Here is a 22,614-nt window from a genome sequence, read left to right as displayed (position 1 = left end):
ATTCAATGATGGGTGCAAGATAAGGAAAGAAACCACAAATCACCGGAATACAATTCTAAAAAACAGTTTCATAACTTCCAAAAATGCCCATAATAATGCATCAAACCAAAACTTTTATTCAAGTGCCCACAACAACTGTCGTAATTTCTAATCTTGAATACAATAACACAACTGCCAAATTTAACAAACAATTAAAACATTATCTCTTTTTTCATACAGACAAAAAAACCCCAATGCACAATATCAGCTAAAATATCCCACCTTACCACACGTCGTTGATGAAGGGCAAAAGCTTGCCACAAAAGCGAGATGCAATAAGAAACCACAAGAGGCGTGACCTCACCAGGGGCACAACCCCTATACCAATACAAGGAGCTGGCCTAGCCCCAGGACTTGCCAAACCCTCACCAGGTCCCAGCCACGGCCACAAGCCCAACTGTTTTGCCAGTGAGGACAGCCCTTTACCACACACTTAGTGTGTCCTCAAAGTAAGTCCAGGCATGACCCTTCCCTTACTGCCAAATTAGGAGAACAGGCTTAACTAACTAAATCACAACTATTTCCCTATCTATCTAATCTAAGGTCCCAAAGAAAGGACCTTCTTCTTACCTCTGATACAAAGTAGATTGTGAGTGCTCCGAGAGAATGGGCTGGTTACCTGTGGCCCAAAGCCAGGAAGCAGTCAGAAATCCTAGTTGGACAGCAGGTCTCTTCCAGCAACTGTCTCTTCCTAGCCAATGCACCAAAAACTGTTGTGGAAAAACCCAATGAAAAAGAAGAGAGACAGCAGCACAAAACAATAATTCTTACTTTAAGATTCAGAGGTTTATTTTGCCAATGATTTGGAACATAGCAAACATAACAACATAACATCACTTACATTAATAACCCATTGCAATGAGAACCATATGGCATAGCAGATTCTAAAAGGACAGCTATAGGCCAATGGCAAATCAATCAAGTCCAGTCCCAACCCTTTATACCCTTTCTTGTTCCAAGACTGTAGTCAGATAGTCTGCTGTTGACTTTCTATTGACTTCCTGCTGACCTTCTGCTGAACATAACTTTCCACATATACCCATGTACATTGGAACCTGCATCTATCAGCTTTCAGTTCCCTATTTCTTACCGTTCCAGACTTTTATGTTCTAAATATATTTGAAACAAGCAAGCTTAGCAAAATCATATTAAGTAAAGTAAAACTGCAAACTGCAAAATTAAGCAAAGCACAGACTTTGGTTCAATACTTCATCCATAAGGCCTGATTTAGTTTACCTGGGCCTAAACCTTGCATAAAAGAATAGCCAATTTTTTCATTTTCCATAAAGGAAAAAAGTGATAAAATACTATTGTAGTCCTTGACTTAACAATACATTGCTTAGTGACTGTTCAAAATTACACTGGCAGTGAAAAAAATGACTTATGACAATTTTTCACACTATTGCAGCATTCCCAGGGTCATGTGATTTACATTTGGATGCTTGGCAACTGATTCATATTTATGATGGTCACAGTGTCCCAGGGTCATGTAATCCCCTTTTACAATCTTTTGACAAAGTCAATGGTCAGCTCAGTGTTGCTCAGGTTGGGGGGCGCCTGTGGCGAAGCAGGAGGGACTGTGGGGGATATCCAGAGATGATCTCTAGTGGAGGGGGGTTGGACTAGAGTAGGTGCCAGGGCATAGTCCACCGGAAGAGCCTCACCATCCCTCTTGCGCTACACTGGGGGCTCCCAGATAGTGGTGCAGGCTGCCTGGAGCCCTGGGCAGTGGAGAGCAAGTGTCCAGCCTAGGCCTCAAGCTCCCAGGGCACCAAGACCCTGCAGCCCAACCCAGTCCAGCCCCACTTGCCCAAGGGGGCACCAGCTGCACTTACCTCCTTGAGGCTGCTGCTGCTGTACTCACTCTCCTTGGCAAGGTTGCTCATGGTAGATGCAGGAGGACAAAGTGTGCAGGTCAGAGGGAGGCCCACTCCCTCTCCATGTCAGGAGACCCAGCTTTGTAACCAAAGCATCCTCAGCAATAGGATGGGAGACCAACAGGAGAAGCTAGGAGGGGGCAAGGGGATGGTGAAAGGGCATCAGCGTTGCTGGTGGCCAAGTGCTAAGGCAAAATTTCCTGGAGACCCTCCTTACCTCTCATTCCAATCGCCTTCCGTTTCCCTCCTTCCCTGCCTCCCTTTCTTATTTCCATCTCCTTTCTTCCTCCCTCCCTCCTTGCCTCACCTCCAGCTGATGGTGCCTTTCTTCATTCCTCACAGAGGGTGACCCCTGTCCAGCTGCATTTCTGCCATTTTTCGCTGCCACCTGTGTGCGCGACCGGCATGAATGGTTCCACGAAGTTGTAGAACAGCTCCCGGCTGGCCTGTTTTATCTCTTCTCCTTTCTCCCTCCCTCCTCCTCCTCTTCTCTTCGGTGCAGCTTCAGCTGACTCCTCCTTCTAAGGCTGCGTCTTTTTTTTTCTTCCTCTCCCACCGAAACTGCCTCCTTTTATAGCCTCTCCTGTCTCCGCTCTCCTCCTCTCTCTTCTGGGTGAGCCAGAAGTACCAATCCTGGGGACTTCGTCTCACCCCAGATGCCCTGCAGCTCCTGAAGACTCTCTCACAGCAAGTCCTGCGCTGCGCCACTTTAGCTCGTTCCCTCCCCCGCTATGCTTGGCTAGGGAGGGCCACGTACGTTCCAATGTACCATTGGTTGAAAAGCCCTGATCTAGAGTATATATTCCTACAGTTAGTATATATTCCTACGTTTTTTAGCAACGTCTCAAAGTAGAAAATCCATTAAGCCTGTTCAAAATGTTTTGTTTTCTATTTACATATTTGCAGTAACTGCTGCCAATGGAGTAATTCAATATGATTCATAAATCAGCAATGCCAACTGTGTGTAGTTATCAGAATTTTCTCCTTTTCCCTAATATGTAAGTACAATAAATTTTACTGAGCAACTTCAGATAAAAATAGATTAAACTTGTTTTTCAATTATTTTCTGGACAATAATATAACAGTAATACCTGCTATTTGTGAAATGCCTTTTACATAAACACAATTATGAACAAACTTTTATTTGAAAGTGAACATCAACAATTGGCATAAAATGCATAAAAATACAGTATTTTCTATTCAACAATATAATCTTAGTACAAAATAATGACTCCAATTTCCTGCCTTTTGAATGGATCTTAGTTGATGATTCAGTCCTCAATAGGAGATAAATTTCTTTACATTTTAAATTTACCTTTTTGTACTTTGTCAGGAGGAAAAAAACAAAATCAACATTCTCAGATAAACAATTTGTAAATTTTTTTAGCAGTTTTAAAGATAAACAGAATGTATATGATCATGGTCTATGGTACCAGACAAAAAAGTAAATTGCAACCAAATTTTAGAACTGTGTATCATCTCTACAGTTAATTTTTGAAATTTTAAGTTTTATAAAAATGAGCTTGAGAATGCAGTTGTAACTCACCTAACATTTGCTATACTATTGAAATTTATATTGTATAAAGTAACTCCAAGGTGTATAATGGAATAACACAAAAGCAAAATTGTTTTACACTGCATTCTCCCTAGTGGTTACAATTTATTTCTTAGATAATAAATGTTATTTCCCATCATGTTAAACTTTCTACAAGGATTAATCACAATCCTTTATTGCATTAAGACAAAATAGTACAATTTTCCTGGAAAAAATTTTTTCTTAAAAGATTAACACATGCAGCAACTTTATTTTGTTTATCATAGCATGTCAATAGTAGCAAAAATTCAGATAAATTTGCATGAATTTCAGCAGTCCTATTCTAATAAAGAAGCGTATACTCTTTCTATATACATTGGGGTGGTTTACTTCTTTACTATTTCTGCTACCAATGAAAGTTCCCTTGGAACATTGGTTTCAAGACAATAAGCAGACAAGAATAAATGTTGGATTCTAAATTTGGCTTGTTAAAAACAATAAACCAGGAATTCTGGTTTGGAAATAATATTCTACCAAAAAAAAAAAAGGAATAGTAAAGATTGATTAATACATGCTATAATGCTTTCTCAGCCTTGATAAACAAGAATTTAGGAGCATTTTGTTTTGTTTTGTATCATCTGGCTCAATGTGAATTCTAAGATATTCAGAATTTTAAAGTAGAACAAATAAACAAGTTGTAATTAATTAATTAATTAATAACTGAACTTTTTCAGTTTTGATAAAGCAAACAGCAATTTATGCTTACATAGAATCATGGAAACCATCCTCCCCCCCCACTAAACTATGTTTATTCGGAAAGAAGCATGAAAAGGAAATAGACAGTAATATAATGATATCTAGATGTGAGAAAATGTTTTAGGTTTTGTCAGCTCTTATTCCTTCAGGATTAAAAATTACAACACTCTTGCTAGGAATCATTACCTGCACCATTTCATTTATTTTGGCATTATATTCTACAACTTTTTTTGCTCATTTTCATAGGATCAGTATTTATTAAGAAGTGTTGGAATGCATGTATAGGAATATTTTTTCAACTAGACATTACTTCTCAATAAATATAGTTAGTTGGACTCCTAAAGATCTCATCCAATGACATGGGTACATGGCTTCAATTGCTCCAAATGTTAAAAACTTGAGTGTTGAATTCTTTGGAATGCAATTGAAATCTAATGGTGCCCATAATTAACATCAATTATTTTTATTTTTTAATGGACTTGGAATTGAAGCAGAATTTTTTTTTTTAAAAAAAAAATTGCTGGTTTAAAGGATATACGACCAAAAATGATACAGTACTGAAGAATCATTCTCTGGTAACTTCCAATACTTTGAATATATTATTGTTGAACACTGTCCTGAAGTATGGCCTGGAATCTTTACACATGAGATTGCATAAAGGAATTTTCCCAGCATTGGCAAGATCTTCTATGTCCCAAATTTCTGGCATACTGCAACCAGGCCTAAAAATATTTATAAATATTATCAGCAAACAAAGAACATATCTTTCAATAAAAGAATTCATTGTTTTGAAGAGTATTTTAAACTACTGGAATAATTTATTTGAATTTTAATATATAACTAAGATAAAGATACATTATACAAATAGCATTCGAATGGTTTCAAGGCACCAGTGTAGAAACAGGAGACCGTGACTTAAACATGCCTACTCTTGCCTTAGGCATGAAGGCGCTTTGGATGACTTTGAGCAAATTACTCTCACTCAGTCAACTCACCTCAAAGGGTTGTTTGGGGGGGGGGAAGGGAGGAGAAAAGAACATTAGGTATGTTCACCATCTTGAGTTATTTACAACAACAACAATGGTGGGATATAAAATAAATAAACAGGGACCAGAATTTCCATCACTAAAGTGATATAACTGTAAAGAACAACATCATTCAACCACATCATTTTATGAAATGGGTGATGTTAAAAGGGATCTCAACACTTTTCTAGTATGCGTTAGAAGAGGAATGTAGACTCCACGCATGGGTTGATTTAGTCTTCTAGCCCAATCAGACCAAACAATCAAAGTTGCCACGCCTCTGCAGGGTCTGACCATGCCCCAGTTTTCGAAAGGGCGAAGCGAATGATTGTGTGACGAGATGGCTCCGAACTGCTGACATTAACCTAGCTGCTAGTAATAATCAGGGAGGGGGTGGAGTCTACATTCCTCATGCTGAGAAAAGGCGTTCAGGTAAGACAACGCCCCTTCTCCAGCATGTAGAGGAATGTAGACTCCACGCATGGGACATACCAAAGCCCCTATGATCCCACGGGTGGGAAGCAGGTTGGTTAAGTGTCGGTGCTGAAATGGACCACTTGTTGTAAAACCCGGACGGCCAATTCTGGGGCATGATCAGACCCTGCAGAGGCGTGGCAACTTTGATTGTTTGGTCTGATTGGGCTAGAAGACTAAATCAACCCATGCGTGGAGTCTACATTCCTCTACATGCTGGAGAAAATAGTATTTTCCTTATTGAACATTTATGAGAAACAATTAGTTTTATTACTGAATACTTACTTAGTTCGCCTCAGGCACCAAGAATCTTCTAAAATATAATAATTTACTCCCATTTTTAATAGTTCTCTTTTAACCTCTTTTGCAGGTTTTCGGCTATACATGGAATAAACAATTTTCGTTCTTGCCCTTTGCAGAAAAGCAAAAAAATATGATTGAAGAGGTGATAGAAGATGTACCCTAGGTAATTTATTCTTGCATCCATTTTTACAGAATAAAATACCTTCTCATTAATATAAAACAAACCTAGCTATCTATTAAATTATAAAAGAAATAAATAAAATTAATCATAGGGAAACTAAGAAACTAGGAAATATATTAATATAATTTTTTTTGCTAGAAAATCAGAAAATGGATACTGAACATATTTAATAATCTGTAAATGAAATTCTGCAAATGGTTATATGTGAATTAACACATAAGAGTTATGGATCTACCAAAGATCTTGTGAATGGTGAAATATAATCATCACCTGCTGGGAGATATGCCTGAGGTCCACTAGATGGTAAATGGGGCAGTTTCCATGATTTAATGGCAAAACCAAAGGCTTAGGTTGAAGCATTTCTGAAGCGATTAAGGGAATGACAGTAATCCTTGGGCAAAAGAGCATACAAAGCTACAACTTGGATGTGAAGTCTCCTTGAAGAATTTATTTTGAAGCAAATGTATATGGTAATCCGGGAGGATTACTGAAGTAAAACTCCCAATACAAAATCCTTTTCCCCCTGGCAACAGTGATCAAACAAATCACAATGTGGGTGACCAGATTTGGTGATAAAAGTGTATCTTCAGGCCTTTTGAAAAAGCACGGGGGAGGCAATTTTATCTTCTGGGAGGGAGCTATCATAGAGAAGGCCCTTCTTCTTGGTCCCATTAGATAGATCTCCTTAAGCGAGGGGATTGTAACATACCTGCCTCCAATCTGGTGGGCAGGGTAGACAAACTATATAATAATGTTTTTAAGATCAGTGAAGTTTTGATATTTCTGCTGAAAGTTGATTGTTACATAGTTGGGTTGTAGTGAGGAATGCAAAACCAGTATAGAATGTAAGGCCAATATATGTAAAGGGCTTCCATAAGGAATATGAGTCGCTAATTAAGACCTCAGTAAGACTGTTTCCATGAACATCAATGGACAACGGAAAAAAAGCTAAGGATCAACAAAAATTAGAGTGAGATGATATTAAAAAAACAAAATAGGACTAACTGCGATATGCAAACAGTAAGGAACTTGGTCCCAGTCATCTTTAAGTGCAGAAGAGTGCTCTGAAGAACTAGGTCTCAAAGAAGGCCTGTCACAAATCTTCTGAGACTGAATTCCATGTCAAAAAGGACCTGGTGGAAACTGGCCAGGAAAGAAAGAATAAGCAAAATATGGTTGGAAAAAGCTTACGTGGAAAAGGCTTGATATTACTACAGGTGGCATTAGGGAGTTACCTAGTTCCCATAGACCACGGACTGGTACCAGTCCACAGCCTAGGGATTGGGGATCCCTATTTTAAAATAATTTACAGGATTCTAGACATCTTACAATAAAACAAATAAAAAACAAAATACACAATATAAAATTAAAAACAATAGCAGCTGGGCATGATCTGACCATTTATACAGAGACAGACCCTAACCCTCTAACTCTCATAGTTAGAAGAATATTTTATTCTCACTTTGTTGCTACAAACCAATTTTGAAATCTCAAATATGCTACCTTACTGATAAATCTAATGGAAAAGATATTGACCTAGATTTGGTGATCGAACTTCTTCTATTCAAAACATAACAAGTTTATAAGAAAGTCTGGCCAAGAATTTTTATAGCATATTTTTTTTAAAAAAAATATCAAAACATTTATAGCACACTCGACATTCTTTAGTAATCAAGTGGCACACTGGTTAGGATGAAATATTGCACACTAACTCTGCCCATGCCAGTTTGATCCTGACTGGCTCAAGGTTGACTCAGCCTTCCATCCTTCCAAGGTCAGTAAAATGAGGACGCAGATAGTTGGGAACAATATGCAGAGTCGGTAAACTGCTCAGAGAGTATGTGTGGAGTGTTATATAAGTCTAAGTTGCTGCTATTCTTTATAAAATATTGACTGGATGAATTCCTATATAAGATTAGTTGTTCACAACCACATTCTTTTGGAATTTTTTTTCTACCCTGATAGTAGTACTTATTTCATTCAAATGTATCTGCTGAGGTAGGTTAGATTTAGTTTCAAATGGAAGGGAAGCATATCTTTTATGTTAAAATATGTTGTTTGGAAATAGCAATATAAAGCTGGTGCAGTAGAACCTAGGTAGAGATGAATACAACTTTTAGAAAGTTGTTCATTGTCCTTCTTTTCTACCAATTTCCAAGTTAATTAGAGCAAGCTTTTGAGCAAGTTGATAGTGAAATCACGGCAATCAAGATGAGGCAAAATTGTCTGGTGTAAACTAAGATTATCATCTTCATGAAGGGCACAATTGCTAAATTTAATTTGAACTGAACTTTACATCTGTTGTCTTATTTTTATTAAGAATTTTTTAATTAAATACAAATATTTATTTTGCTAATAAGATATTAATTGGTTTTACATACCTAGAGTTTAAAGTTGTATAATTTTAAAGGAATATGTTTTTAGAGAAAAAAGAATAGAACTTTTCTTATCTAATTTGTTGCTCATATGACCAGAAACATCACAATTAACAAGAAAAATAATAAACAGAAAATAAAAATAAAAACTCAAATCCATGGCAATAAAGAGCTACTTTCTGTAAATCAAAACTGAGATTAAAATTTATTTAAAGGAGAGTAAAGAAAAAAAATAGAAATTAGGTTTTATTTGAGTTCCCCTTTAATGATGGATATTCATAGGAACCTTGGGAGGAAGTGATCATGCAGTATTGGAATTCAACATTATGCAAGCACAAGCAATAGAAAAACAGTCAAACTAGAGTTTTGGACTTCAAGAGAGCTAATTTCAATAAACTTAGAGAGGGTTTGGGAAGGATTCCATGGATGAGAATCCTCCAGGGGAAAACAACTCAAGAGGCTTGGGAAATTTTGAAAAGTGAGATAATAAAGGCCCAGTCTAGCACAATACCAACAAAGAGGAAAAATAACAGCTCTCAAAAGAAACCAGCATGGCTGCATAAATAACCCTCTGATCAATTAAAAGATAAAAAGGACAAGTATAGAAAGTGGAAAGAGGGACACATAATTAAGTCAGAATATCAGCAAATAGCCCGAGCCTGCAAAGACGAAGTGAGGAAAGCTAAGGCTCAAAATGAACTAAGGCTTGCAACCAAAGTCAAAAATAACAAAAAAAGCTTCTTTCAACATGTAAAAAACAAGAAAAAAGTGAAGGAAATGATTGGTCCATTAGTGAGTAAAAGTGGCAAGAAGGTGACAAGCAAGAGGGAGAAAGCAGAACTATTTAACTCGTTTTTCGCATCTGTCTTTACATAAAGAGAAGAAACAGACCAACCTGTCAAAAATAGTGCCATAAAAAACAGAATAGAAACACGTTAAGATAAGCAAGAAAATGGTAAGTGAGCACCTATCCAGCCTAGATGAATTCAAATCACCAGGATCAGATGGATTACACCCCAAGATTCTTGAGAAACTGGCAGATGTGATCTCAGAACCACTGAACTATATTTTTCAGAGATCCTGGAGCACCGGGGAACTACCAGAGGACTGGAAAAGAGCTGATATAGTTCCCATCTTCAAAAAAGGGGAAAAAAAGAACCCAGGAAATTACAGACCTATCAGCCTGACCTCAATACCTCGGAAGATTCTGGAAAAGATAATCAAACAACGAATCAGCGAACACCTACAGGCAAACAAAGTCATTACTAAAAGCCAACAAGGGTTTGTCAAAAATAGATCATGCCAGACAAATCTTATTGCATTCTTTGACCAAGTGACAAAATTAGTGGACCAGAGGAATGCTGTGGATATAATTTACTTGGATTTCAGTAAGGCATTTGACAAAGTAGACCACAACCTACTACTTGAGAAGATAGAAAAATGCCGGTTAGACAGCATCACCACCAGATGGATCCATAGCTGGCTGACCAGCCGTACTCAGCGTGTGGTCCTCAATGGAACCGCATCTACATGGAGAGAAGTGTGTAGTGGGGTGCCCCAGGGCTCTGTTCTGGGCCCAGTGCTCTTCAACATCTTCATCAACGATCTGGACGAGGGGATAGATGGGGAACTCATCAAATTTGCAGACGACACCAAGCTGGCAGGAATAGCCAACACTCCAGAAGACAGGCTTAGGATAAAGGAGGATCTGGACAGACTTGAACACTGGGCGCTATCTAACAAAATGAAATTCAATGATGAAAAAAGTAAGGTTCTACATTTAGGCAAGAAAAACTAAATGTATAGGTATAGTATAGGAAGTATCTTCCACAACAGTAGTAACTGTGAAAGGGATCTCAGAGTCCTAGTGGACAACTATTTAAATATGAGCCAGCAGTGTGCTGCATCTGCCAAAAAGGCCAACACAGTGCTAGGCTGCATTAACAGAGGGATAGAATCAAGATCACGTGAAGTATTAATACCACTTTACAATGATTTGGTAAGGCCACACTTAGAATACTGCATCCAGTTTTGGTCACCACGATGTAAAAAAGATGTTGAGACTCTAGAAAGAGTACAGAGAAGAGCAACAAAGATGATTAGGGGACTGGAGGCTAAAACATATAAGGAACGGTTGCTGGAATTGGGTATGTCTAGTTTAACAAAGAGAAGGACGAGGGGGGACATTATAGCAGTGTTCCAATATCTCAGGGGCTGTCACAAAGAAGAGGGAGTCAAGCTATTTTCCAAAGCACTGGAAGGCAGGACAAGGAGCAACAGGTGGAAACTAACCAAAGAGAGAAGCAACCTAGAACTAAGGAGAAACTTCCTGACAGTTAGAACAATTAACCAGTGGAACAACCTGCCTCCAGAAGTGGTGAATGCTCCAACACTGGAGGTTTTTAAGAAGAACTGGACAGCCATTTGTCCGAAATGGTATAGGGTTTCCTGCCTGAGCAGGGGGTTGGACTAGATGACCTCCAAGGTCCCTTCAATTTCTATTATTTATTATTATTATTATTATTATTATTATTATTATTATTATTATTATTATTATTATCGATCATCGCACAGTCAGCCAGATGTTCAGACTGGATTTGGCATTTTGTCTACCTATCGAGTCCTTACCCAGGACCTGGGATAGGCAGATGTGGATGTTTGATGGTATTACAGATATCGTCGCAGGATGGAAGCAGTTCCTAGTAAGGCCGCCTTTTGCAATTGACTAATAGCGAATTTGTCAATGCCAATGGTGTTCAAGTGGTGCTCCAGTTGTTTTGGGATTGCACCCAAGGAGCCTATGACTATTGGTACTACCCTTGCTTGCTTTTGCCACAGTCTTTCTATTTCTATTTGTAGGTCTTTGTATTTTGTTATCTTCTCCAGTTCTTTCTCTTCTATTCTGCTGTCTCCAGGCACTGCCACGTCCACTATCCAGACTTTTTTGTCTTTCTTATCGACAATTGTTAAGTCTGGGGTGTTATGTTGCAGGTGCTTGTCTGTTTGAATTCTGAAGTCCCAGAGCAGTTTAATTTTATCATTTTCTATGACTTTCTCTATTTTATGATCCCACCAGTTTTTGCTTACAGGCAAATGATATTTTTTGCAGATCTTCCAATGCACCATTGTTGCTACTTTGTCATGCCGCTGCTTGTAATCAGTCTGTGCAATCTTCTTGCAACAGCTTACCAAGTGGTCCACTGTTTCTTCAGCTTCTTTGCATAGGCGGCACTTACTGTCTGTTGCTGTCTTCTCAATTTTGACTTTGTATGCATTTGTCCTTAAGGCTTGGTCTTGTGCAGCCAGAATTAGTCCCTCGGTCTCTTTCTTCAATTTTCCTGCTCTTAGCCATTGCCAGGTTTTATTATTATCTGCTTTCCCAGCTATTTTTTTCATGTATTGGCCATGTAGTGCTTTGTCTTCCCATGCCTCTATTCTGTTCTTCATTTGGTCTTTCTTGTAGGCCAGTTTGGTCTCTCCAGTAGTTAGTAAGCCTTCCTGATATACTAATTTCAGTGCATCTTCATCATTGTTCTTCAGATATTCTTCCAAAGCCATTTTTTCTTCTTCAACCATCTGATGTACTTGTAGCATTCCACGCCCACCTATTTGCCTTGGTAGATAAAGTCTATCAATGTCACTGCGTGGATGAAGGGCATGATTCATTGTCATTATTTTTCTGGTCTGCCTATCCATTGCTTTTAGTTCTGCTTGAGTCCAGTCCACTATTCCAGCTGTGTACCTAATGACTGGGATTGCCCAGGTGTTGATTGCCTTTATGGTATTTCCTCCATTGAGTTTGGATTTTAAGATCTTCTTCACTCTCTTGATGTATTCACCTCTAATCTTTTTCTTGACTTCAGTGTGCTTGATGTTGTCAGCTTGAAGGATACCCAAGTATTTGTAGTACTCTTCCTCATCCAGACTCTTAATGTTATTTTCGTGGGGCATCTTGATTCCTTCAGTTTTCATTATTTTTCCTTGTTTGATAGTAAGTGTGGAACATTTGTCCAAGCCAAACTCCATTACAATATCTTGGCTATATATACGGACAGTGTTGAGCAGCGATTCTATTTCAGATGATGTTTTTCCATACAGCTTCAGATCATCCATGTAAAGGAGGTGGGATAGTCTGGCAGATGTTTTTGATGTTTGATAGCCATGTCCTGAGTTATTCAGTATTGTTGACAGAGGAAACAGTGCAATAACAAATAGTAATGGTGATAATGAATCTCCTTGAAATATTCCTCTCTTGATATTAACCTCTCCCAGCCTCTCACCATTGATCTGCAACTGTGTCTTCCATTGTGCCATCGATCTTTGCACAAATTTTCTGATGTTTCTACTGACTCCTGTTATTTCTAGGCACTTTATTATCCAATCATGTGGCAGAGAGTCAAATGCCTTTTTGTAGTCAATCCATGCCACATTCAGGTTGGTCTTCCTTCTCTTGCAGTTTTCCAAGATCATTTTGTCTATTAGGAGTTGATCTTTTGTTCCTCTGCTATTGGGGCGGTTTCCTTTCTGCTCAGGTGGAAAGAGATTGTTTTCAACTAGATGCTGTTGTACTGCATCAGCTACCACACCAGTTAGTAATTTGAAAGTTGTTGGTAAGCAGGTAATTGGCCTGTAGTTACCTGGTGTTGCCCCTTTTGCTGGATTTTTCATTATTAGGTAGGTTTTCCCAGTTGTTAGCCACTTTTCAATTTCTCCTCCTTGTAGTATATTGTTGAAACTGTTTGGCAATGAGTGGGTGTATAACAGTTAGATGTTTCAACCAAAACCCATGCAGTTCATCTTCACCTGGTGCTGACCAATTTTTGATTTTCTTTGCTCTTTTTTCTACCATTTTTGTTGTTATTACTAGTTCTTTCATTTCAACTTCTGTTTTATTTGCATCCACCTCTTTTAACCAAGCCGCATCCTTGTTGTATTTCTTTGGGTTATCCCATATCTGCTTCCAGAACTGCACTGTTTCTTCCTTGTCAGGTACTGACTGATTCCTTGCAGTTTCTCCATTGATGGATTGGTAGAAACGTTTCTGATTGGATTGAAATTGGAGGTTCTGCCTATAGTTTGCAATTCGAGCTTCATATCTACTGATTTTCCTGGCTATAGCTGTTATTTGTTGCTTTATTATTTCCAGTGCTTCCTTGATCTTCCTTGTTTCTAAGTGGTATTTCTTGATTAGGTATTCTTTGGTCTTCTTGTTCTTCAGCTTCTTTTCTTTCATCTGTTCTAGCTTGCTTGCATGTGATCTTAACTTGCTGATCTTATTTTCTAGTCTAACCTTCCATTTTTCTGGTGCACTGTTTGTTTGTTTTTCTTCTTTGTTGATTTTGCATCCCAGGTATTCTGTTATAATTGCAACTGTGCTGTACATTAGTTGGTTTCTTTCTTGCAATGAATTGGTGCTTATACTTGATATTGCAATATTTGCATCTTTTAATGCTTGTGCTAGCTGTTTCTTTGGAACAAGCTTCAATGCAGGTAGCCTTATTCTGTTGTTTTTGTGCTGTTCTAGATGCTCAGTTATTCTTTGTTTCAATTCTTTTATTTCTTTAGTTAGAGGGTTTTGTTCTTCCTGAGGTAGAGGTGCCTGGTTTCCAAATGAGAACAGTTGTATATCTCTGCTAGATTCCTTCACTGCCAACTCCCCCTGGTTTGCCTCTACATTCTGAATTACTTCTGGTAAGGCTTTGATTTCTTTGCCCTGGGTAAACCTTTGCAGTTCGTCCAATTCTGTTTCTGTGAATACTTTATTTCGTGTTATAAATCGGCGTTGATCTGCTAGTCTCTGTTCTGTTATTTCTGATTCTGGATGTTGTTCTTTCCAGAACTGGTGCATTCGTTTTAGATATCCTCTTCTTGTTGGACTTGATCTGTAGTAACAGATCATTATTTCTTTGTTTTCCATCACTGTGTATCTGCGACGGGTAAACACCTTTTCTTCCAGTAGTTCTGCAGCTGCTGGCCCTGGTTGCTCAGCCAACAGTCCTGATTATTATTATTATTATTATTATTATTATTTATTATTATTATTATTATTATTATTATTATTATTATGATCATCGCACAGTCAGCCAGATGTTCAGACTGGATTTGGCATTTTGTCTACCTATCGAGTCCTTACCCAGGACCTGGGATAGGCAGATGTGGATGTTTGATGGTATTACAGATATCGTCGCAGGATGGAAGCAGTTAATAAGGCCCCTTTTGCAATTGACTAATAGCGAATTTGTCAATGCCAATGGTGTTCAAGTGGTGCTCCAGTTGTTTTGGGATTGCACCCAAGGAGCCTATGACTATTGGTACTACCCTTGCTTGCTTTTGCCACAGTCTTTCTATTTCTATTTGTAGGTCTTTGTATTTTGTTATCTTCTCCAGTTCTTTCTCTTCTATTCTGCTATCTCCAGGCACTGCCACGTCCACTATCCAGACTTTTTTGTCTTTCTTATCGACAATTGTTAAGTCTGGGGTGTTATGTTGCAGGTGCTTGTCTGTTTGAATTCTGAAGTCCCAGAGCAGTTTAATTTTATCATTTTCTATGACTTTCTCTATTTTATGATCCCACCAGTTTTTGCTTACAGGCAAATGATATTTTTTGCAGATCTTCCAATGCACCATTGTTGCTACTTTGTCATGCCGCTGCTTGTAATCAGTTTGTGCAATCTTCTTGCAACAGCTTACCAAGTGGTCCACTGTTTCTTCAGCTTCTTTGCATAGGCGGCACTTACTGTCTGTTGCTGTCTTCTCAATTTTGACTTTGTATGCATTTGTCCTTAAGGCTTGGTCTTGTGCAGCCAGAATTAGTCCCTCGGTCTCTTTCTTCAATTTTCCTGCTCTTAGCCATTGCCAGGTTTTATTATTATCTGCTTTCCCAGCTATTTTTTTCATGTATTGGCCATGTAGTGCTTTGTCTTCCCATGCCTCTATTCTGTTCTTCATTTGGTCTTTCTTGTAGGCCAGTTTGGTCTCTCCAGTAGTTAGTAAGCCTTCCTGATATACTAATTTCAGTGCATCTTCATCATTGTTCTTCAGATATTATTACTATTATTATTATTATTATTATTATTATTATTATTATTATTATTTAGTCTTGTTATCCTAAATGAAACAAAATATTTATCAAGTCACCCATTGCTCTCCATGATAAAGCTTTTTCCTAAATCAGTCATTATTTATTTATTTGATTTCTGTAGCCACCCATCTCAACAGGTGTCACAGGGTAGCATTCATTATAAAATGTAAAAAAATTAAAACATTGAAATAATTAAAGCAGTACAAAATAATATATATAGCATCAAGTAAAACTATTACTATGGATATAAATATATGTTCTTAACACATTTGAAATTCCAAACGTTGGTCCATGACCAAGTCTTCATAATTTTATGGAAGGCCAACAGGTCATGGAAAGTCATTCTACTATCTGCAGAATATTCCAAAAGACAGAGTCTACAGCAGAGATGGCATGTCTCCTGGTTCCCAAACCCAACATTGCTTGACTGCTAGAATCCACACAGCATGCCCAACATCCTTGACCAAACTGGACTAATGGAAACAACTGGAAGTAGATGGTCCCTTAGGTATCCTTAATATCTATGTTATGTTAATGTATGTATATTCATCTATCTGAACAAATGAAAAATAATTCCTATTTCTACTACAATGCTTTAGTAAAGTGACATAACACATTTACTTGAAATTGGCCAACTGAAATTACCCATTAATTTAATTTAATTTATTCATTTGAAATAATCAAAATTAAAATAAATAGCTAAGGGGGAGGTTGTTCATTCACACAATTGGTCTTATAGTAGTCTGAGTATTAGTTCTCATAAAACACCAATTTTTAAAGATAAAATGATGAAGTTGCTGCTTACAATGAATGTCCACTTCTACTTAGTATATTACCTTCCACCAAATTTAAAGGAAAATATTAATTGTACCGGTTTTCTTTTAAATTGTGCTGCAAATTAAAATATTAAAAATAGAGTGAGACAGGAGGTTGATAAGTACCTTATACATAGGCATTTTGGGTATCCTACAATTAATAGCAGTAACATTATTCATTATGAATAGTACCTCCCCCCGTTTAACTGTGTCAGATTCTTATACCTTCATATTAATAGTTACAACTAGAAAATTCCTACACACAACAATCACAACAAACCTTAAAATATGTACTTAAGCCTTACCGTAAACCCGCATCCTCATAATGGGGATGATTCACTATAGGTCGTTGTGCAGATAATTTTACACTTGCCATTGTAGGCATTGCACCGGCAAAAACAGCATCTGAAATAACAGGACATCTAAAAATGCAGGAATAATTGGAAAAAGAACTAGAAACTACCATACATTTTTAGTTGTATCAAACTTTTAAAAATTAACTTCTCCTTCCAAACCATAAAAATATTTATACAATTAGACATAATCTTCTAAAACAGTAGTTCTCAATCTTTCTAATGCCGCGACCCCATAATACAGTTCCCCATGTTGTGGTGACCCCCCAACCACTTATACATCACTGGGTGCCAGGGGCATGGCCAAAGAAAAGGAGGGAAAAATGGTGGACAGCCTTGTTTGGCGACCCCCGTGAAATGGTCGTTCGACCCCAAATGGGGTCCCGACCCACAGGTTGAGAACCACTGTTCTAAAAGTTTCCTTTCTATTTAAAACACGCCTTTCCATTCAAAATGCATTTTATAATTCCACATAATAATAGCATTTATAAAGACAGTTCTTTCTTAAATTGTATCACTTACACGGTAGTCATAATAAATCAGGACACCAGGAATAACTGTTCAATGTTAAACGTGTTAGCCTTCTAGCAGATTTTACATTCAATATTGCAATAAGAAGAGTTTTCTACTCTTGTTTTACCTGGCTTAGTATTTGCTTTTATCCACAGCAGTAGTTCTTCCTGGGGCAAATTGCTAAATTCTCCCACAATACTCCATTCTTTTTGAAGATTTGCTATTCCTTCAAATGCCATCATTGCCAAAATTGTAAGAACAAGTGTTCCAGGTTGGATTTTGTAAAAAACCCATCCAAACAACTGTGAAAGGAAATGATTAGGCACTTAATCAAAGTGATTATTAATGTCAGTTTTAAAACATTACATCAAGCTATTTTAAAACATTGTTCATGCTGATTTAACCACTAAAGTTAATCACAGTAATTATAAACATTCACATCAGTATGACTACTGATTATATTGATTTAAAAAGATTTGAAAACTGTCTTTAATTCCAATAGAAGAGCATGTCTCAAAAGTTTTTCCTTCAAGGAAAAACAAAGAAAGTCCAGTTGCCTTTGGAAAAAGGACTTTTGAGACAACCATGACCTGGATGACTGAAAATCTCCATAGACAAATAGAAGAGATTATAATAACTCAGGATTGAACTGTGGTTCTCTCTGAATTTCATTAGTCAATTAAGTAATATCCTTCCACGAGTTTTTGAGTTATGAATGGAATGTGCAGGCTCCATTACACTCGTAACTCGAGGAATTCCTATACAACAAATTTAAAAACATTTTTTGATCAATGTGCAAACTTTAAAACAAATTTTATGTGTCTAAAAACAATGTAAACTGAGTGAAAATAAGGCTGGTATTGTGGCATGAGAGAATTTCTTAAATGAGATGATAGCAACCAGCAGTTTTTGCAGTCTCTCTCTCTGTGTCAAATTGTTCATTTAGCAAACATTTCACTTGTGATTCAAGGAATAAATTGTGTTTCCAAAGTAAGAGAGGTTGTACTCTATTACAAAGACAATTTAAATTATTAAAAAAATTGTATACATGTAGTTCGTGATTTACATCTACAACTGAGCCCAGACTTAAGTCATGTCAATAGTTAAGTGGGTCATCATGTAACCAACCTGGCTTTATGATTATTTTCATTAAGTGAGCAAGTGAGAAGTAAACATCCATTTCTGGCATAAGTATAAATCATAATTACATGACCAAGGATGTTGTAATGGTAATGGTTGTAAATATTTGCTGGTTGATGAGTGCCTCAAATGCAATCACATGACTGGAAGGCTGCCCCTGGAATTTCAAATCATTTGAAAAGTACCATTTTAGGGTCTGTTGTAATGTCAAGGACTACCTGTATTATCACTTACTCCATAAAATATGTCACTAATAGTAGCAATAATTTACCTGTTTTGAGCATATTAAGGATGCCATAATGCACATATGTGGAGTCAAAAACAACTTTAGTCTCATTATTAAAATGGCAAGTATAGTAAAAAAAAGTAGTTGTAATGCATGGTATACGATCTGCAAATAAAGGAGAGCATAAGAAAGCACAATTGTTTTTAAATGTGGTATAAGGTACATAAGCATTAAGTAACATCTAATTTTTATTGAATCTTGTTTTCTTGGGGCATATTATAATTTTTAAAATGTAAACTTTTTGTAGTTTGAAGTAAAAATTAGGAATTTTAGAAAAAAGCAGCAACAATATTAATGACAAAAATATGTCAAGAATATTAAGCCTTACAGAAACAATACATTCTTAATCCCATGATATGCATCAAAGTAGCAATTTAGAATTATAAAAACTGCTCTGCAAACAACTGGATTACCTAATCTGTCTTTTCTTATTGCTTTAATTTGACATTAACTTTTTAAAAAATGCATAAAATTCCATCTTATTTTAAATAAATATTTTTGAAACAAGACAATGCTGTGCAGAATAAATCTAAGTGGTATTTTGGAAGAAAAGAGAGAATGAGATCCTTACCTCACCCTGATTAAAATAATACTCCTGTCTGAAATAAAAGAAACAAACTTAGTCAATTTGTCTATAAAATTATAAACAAAGCCCTAAACCATATGTTACCTTAAACATTAATTATATCAGTCTTATAAACATTTATAACCATCAGATGATATTCTATGCTTCAGTTATAGTTTGCAGATTGATGATAAATATAAAAATGAACTTGATCTATAGGTATTGTCCTGTGAGATCTTCCCCTCTGTAGTACATTAGGTTACAATTGAAATTTTTAGGTACCTTTTTTTTAACTTTTTTATATTGCCTTTTCCTAGCGTTAACTGTTATAATGTCTTTCTTTTTAAGGATTTTTAAAACTTTACTCAATTTAATTCTTGATTTTAATTTTGGTATGTTTTAATTACACTAACTTTCTGAGCTACTTAGGTCTATTAATGAGGAGAAGTTATATATTTTTAATATATAACAAAATCGTGGAATACATCTCCTTCAAACAAACAATTACAAAATTATAGATCTTTAAATAACTGAAATTATGAACTTTTAAAAGATGAATTGCATCAACATTGAATCAACAACATTACTGGTACTCTGTTTATCAGGAGCAGTCTATTCCCAGAAGATGCTGTTATAGAAGATTAGCAACTAAACTTATCTGAGAACAATATAAACATGAATTTCATTGAATATAGGTAAAGGTAAAGATTTCCCCTGTCCAGTTGTGTCTGATTCTAAGGAGTGGTGTTAATCTCCATTTCTTAACCAAGGGGGGCAGTGTTGTCCAAAGACATTTCCATCCTCATGTGACCAGCATGACTGTAACTGAGGACCAGAGAAAGCTGTTACCCTCCCACCGAATTGGTACCTATTTACCTACTTGCATTTGCATGCTTTGAATTGCTAGGTGGCAGGAGCTGTGGCAAGTAATGGGAGCTCACCCCTTCATGCAGCACTCAGGTCTTGAACCTGGGCTGTCACCTTTCCAGCTGATAAGCTCAGCATCTTTAACCGTTAAGCCATTGCTCCTGTTATTGAATATATATGTAAAAAAACAGCCACTTGCAGTCACAGGACAGGCAGTTCTACTCTATGAGCAGAATGGAATTCCTGTGATGGACCAGAAGGAAGCTCAGACCACAAAGATCCAAGCTTTGTTTCTCCAGCCTTCCCCTCCTGCTCTGGGACAGAGAAAGAAGATTGGATTCCAAAGACTCAAGCTTCCTTTTTGTGATCCAATGTGGCAGTTACCTTCCTCTGTGTGCTAGCCTTTATAACCTTCAGAAACATTGCATTCACTAGCTTTCTGACAAATACCATTTTTCTAAACAGTAAAGAGGCCAGAAAAGGCATTCTTTAGCTTTCTGACTGGAGACTCTCTTTGAATGGTCATTAAGTGACTGGACCACCTGTACTTAATATATGATAGGGTAGATGAATTTGTACTATAAAGTATGGTACTTATATTTCATTTAACAATTGTCTTTCACAAACCTCTGAATATAGAACTTTTCCCATTGCTCTATAAACAATAAACTTTCAAGACCTATGTAATACAGAACATCCACCTTAGTTTTCAGAATTGGGAACTTCATGCCTGCATGATATTTTTGTATTGTGAAGGAGGCTCCTATAAGCTCAGAACCAAGAAAGGAAGTCCGTTTTATTGTGTGCAAGATATGGAACACTAAAAAGAGAAATCAGATCTTTTGTAGTTAATATCTAGAGAAAATGACAAACTGATGTTAAAGGCTGAGAAATCCTTTAAACCTTTAAAGATGCACAACATTACTAATAGTATTTCTCTAATTGGATTTTCAATAAAAATATATTTACCTTTCAGAGGATTTCTCTTTAAGCATAACATATTGAAATGCCTATGAAACATTGATTAAAAAGTAAGCAAGTTAATTTTTTTTCTTCAAGGACATGTATGAATTACAAATGAAGAGATATTTATTGCTAGTCGTTTACATGGTCTTGCACTACATTACTTTAGACATTAACTTAGTCATTCATATCTGAATGAGCAAGACTTTGTTCTGTTACATTATTGCAAAAAGGCTAAATAAATCTATTAGGTATAACTGAAATGTGAATGGAAGAAAAATGTGTGCAAGTAGTTTTTTTTGCTTTCCCCTTCTCTCTTGATACATCCCTTTACATCATCTGAAAAATATATCTACAGCATCAGTCAAAAAGTCTAAAATGTGACTTTCTTAATTATAGTAGGAATTGAGGTAGGATGGAGGGAAAATTATCTAAAATTAGTAAAAGTATTTTGCACATAATAGCTAATTTCAAATAATTCCTCCATTTTTCACATTTCCTAACCCCCTGCACAAGCACTCCTCATTTAGCAACTGCCTTGGATAGTGACCATTTGCAAATGTAACAGTAATAAATGGAAATAAAAATCATTTTCCAACCAATGTGTACATTTACTACAACAAATACTTTCAATGTGAAATTGATTAGTTTGTTCAGTTTCAGGTAGCAATTGCCAGTTAAAGGTTCCAATTAACTAATTAATGAGCTCAGCTTGTTAACTTGCACTTTTTAAAGAAGTGCTGCACTGCAGAGAAAAACAGTTCAGGAAGAGATAGCTGAGAGGAGGCAAAAAAAGAAAAAAAAAACAGATCAGAAAAAGGACAGTGTGTGAGAAAATTTTATCTGAATGTGATGGCAGGAACAACGATCTTCACAGTTTCACACTTTCTCTGATATATGATGCACCTAGCAACTATTTCACTGAAATAAATTGCAATCACTAAATGAGACCTAGTGGTACTTCTATAAACCTCTATATTAATCTTCTGGAAGGCTTTTCAGGGCAGGAAAAGGTATAAAGACTCATTCTGATGTTTTGCCTAAGAATGTATTGAATTGCCTATGCTATTCAATACATTCAAAACTGTACCGTTCATCTGCATTTATGAATAACAAAAGTTGACAACACAGAGGTTACATTCAACCTTTAAACTGCTTTTATGTGGATGGCAGGATCCTGGGATTGTTCCACCAAAATTGGGTAGCTGAAGATTGAACCCTGTATTTTTGATCTCCAAGAACTATTTTGTTTTAAACATGTGACACAATATGTTAAAGGTAAAATAAAAAAGAGTGATGGCATACCTTTACAACAATTACTGAAAAAAGAATAAGAACTACTGGAAGCAGGAGTGTCTTCATATATCTAACTGGAGTCTGAAATTAAATTAAATTTTATGTAGAGAAATTTGATGATAAAAGTGTAAAATAATCATTTTTAGGAAATAGTCACAATTACTCCTAGTA

The 22,614-nt window shown here is 36.6% G+C and overlaps 1 protein-coding gene across 7 annotated transcripts in view; it reads right to left on the bottom strand.

The window, feature by feature from the left end:
* Positions 1–2,406: 2,406 nt before the first annotated feature.
* The window catches only part of DPY19L1 (dpy-19 like C-mannosyltransferase 1), an 81,965-nt gene continuing 61,757 nt past the window's right edge, over positions 2,407–22,614 (bottom strand). For 5 of the 7 annotated variants that reach the window (XM_039336796.1, XM_039336800.1, XM_039336797.1 and 2 more), the window contains 8 exons: positions 22,453–22,524; positions 21,154–21,194; positions 19,324–19,351; positions 18,738–18,857; positions 17,454–17,628; positions 16,766–16,865; positions 5,991–6,116; positions 3,040–4,928 (listed from right to left, as the gene is read on the bottom strand). In XM_039336796.1, coding sequence (XP_039192730.1) covers positions 4,772–4,928; positions 5,991–6,116; positions 16,766–16,865; positions 17,454–17,628; positions 18,738–18,857; positions 19,324–19,351; positions 21,154–21,194; positions 22,453–22,524 — 819 coding nt within the window. In that variant the 3' untranslated portion in view covers positions 3,040–4,771. Of the gene's footprint in view, positions 4,929–5,990; positions 6,117–16,765; positions 16,866–17,453; positions 17,629–18,737; positions 18,858–19,323; positions 19,352–21,153; positions 21,195–22,452; positions 22,525–22,614 lie in introns of all 7 variants that reach the window. The other 2 variants (XM_039336803.1, XM_039336798.1) reach the window with 2 other exon arrangements.

This window comes from Crotalus tigris, unplaced genomic scaffold (genome assembly GCF_016545835.1).
Source record: "Crotalus tigris isolate CLP2741 ecotype Arizona unplaced genomic scaffold, ASM1654583v1 scf7180000017666.379230911805:20528666, whole genome shotgun sequence".
Taxonomy (NCBI): Eukaryota; Metazoa; Chordata; class Lepidosauria; order Squamata; family Viperidae; genus Crotalus; species Crotalus tigris.
The sequence above is the reverse complement of the archived record's forward strand: the minus strand, read 5'-3'. Positions and strand labels throughout refer to the sequence as shown.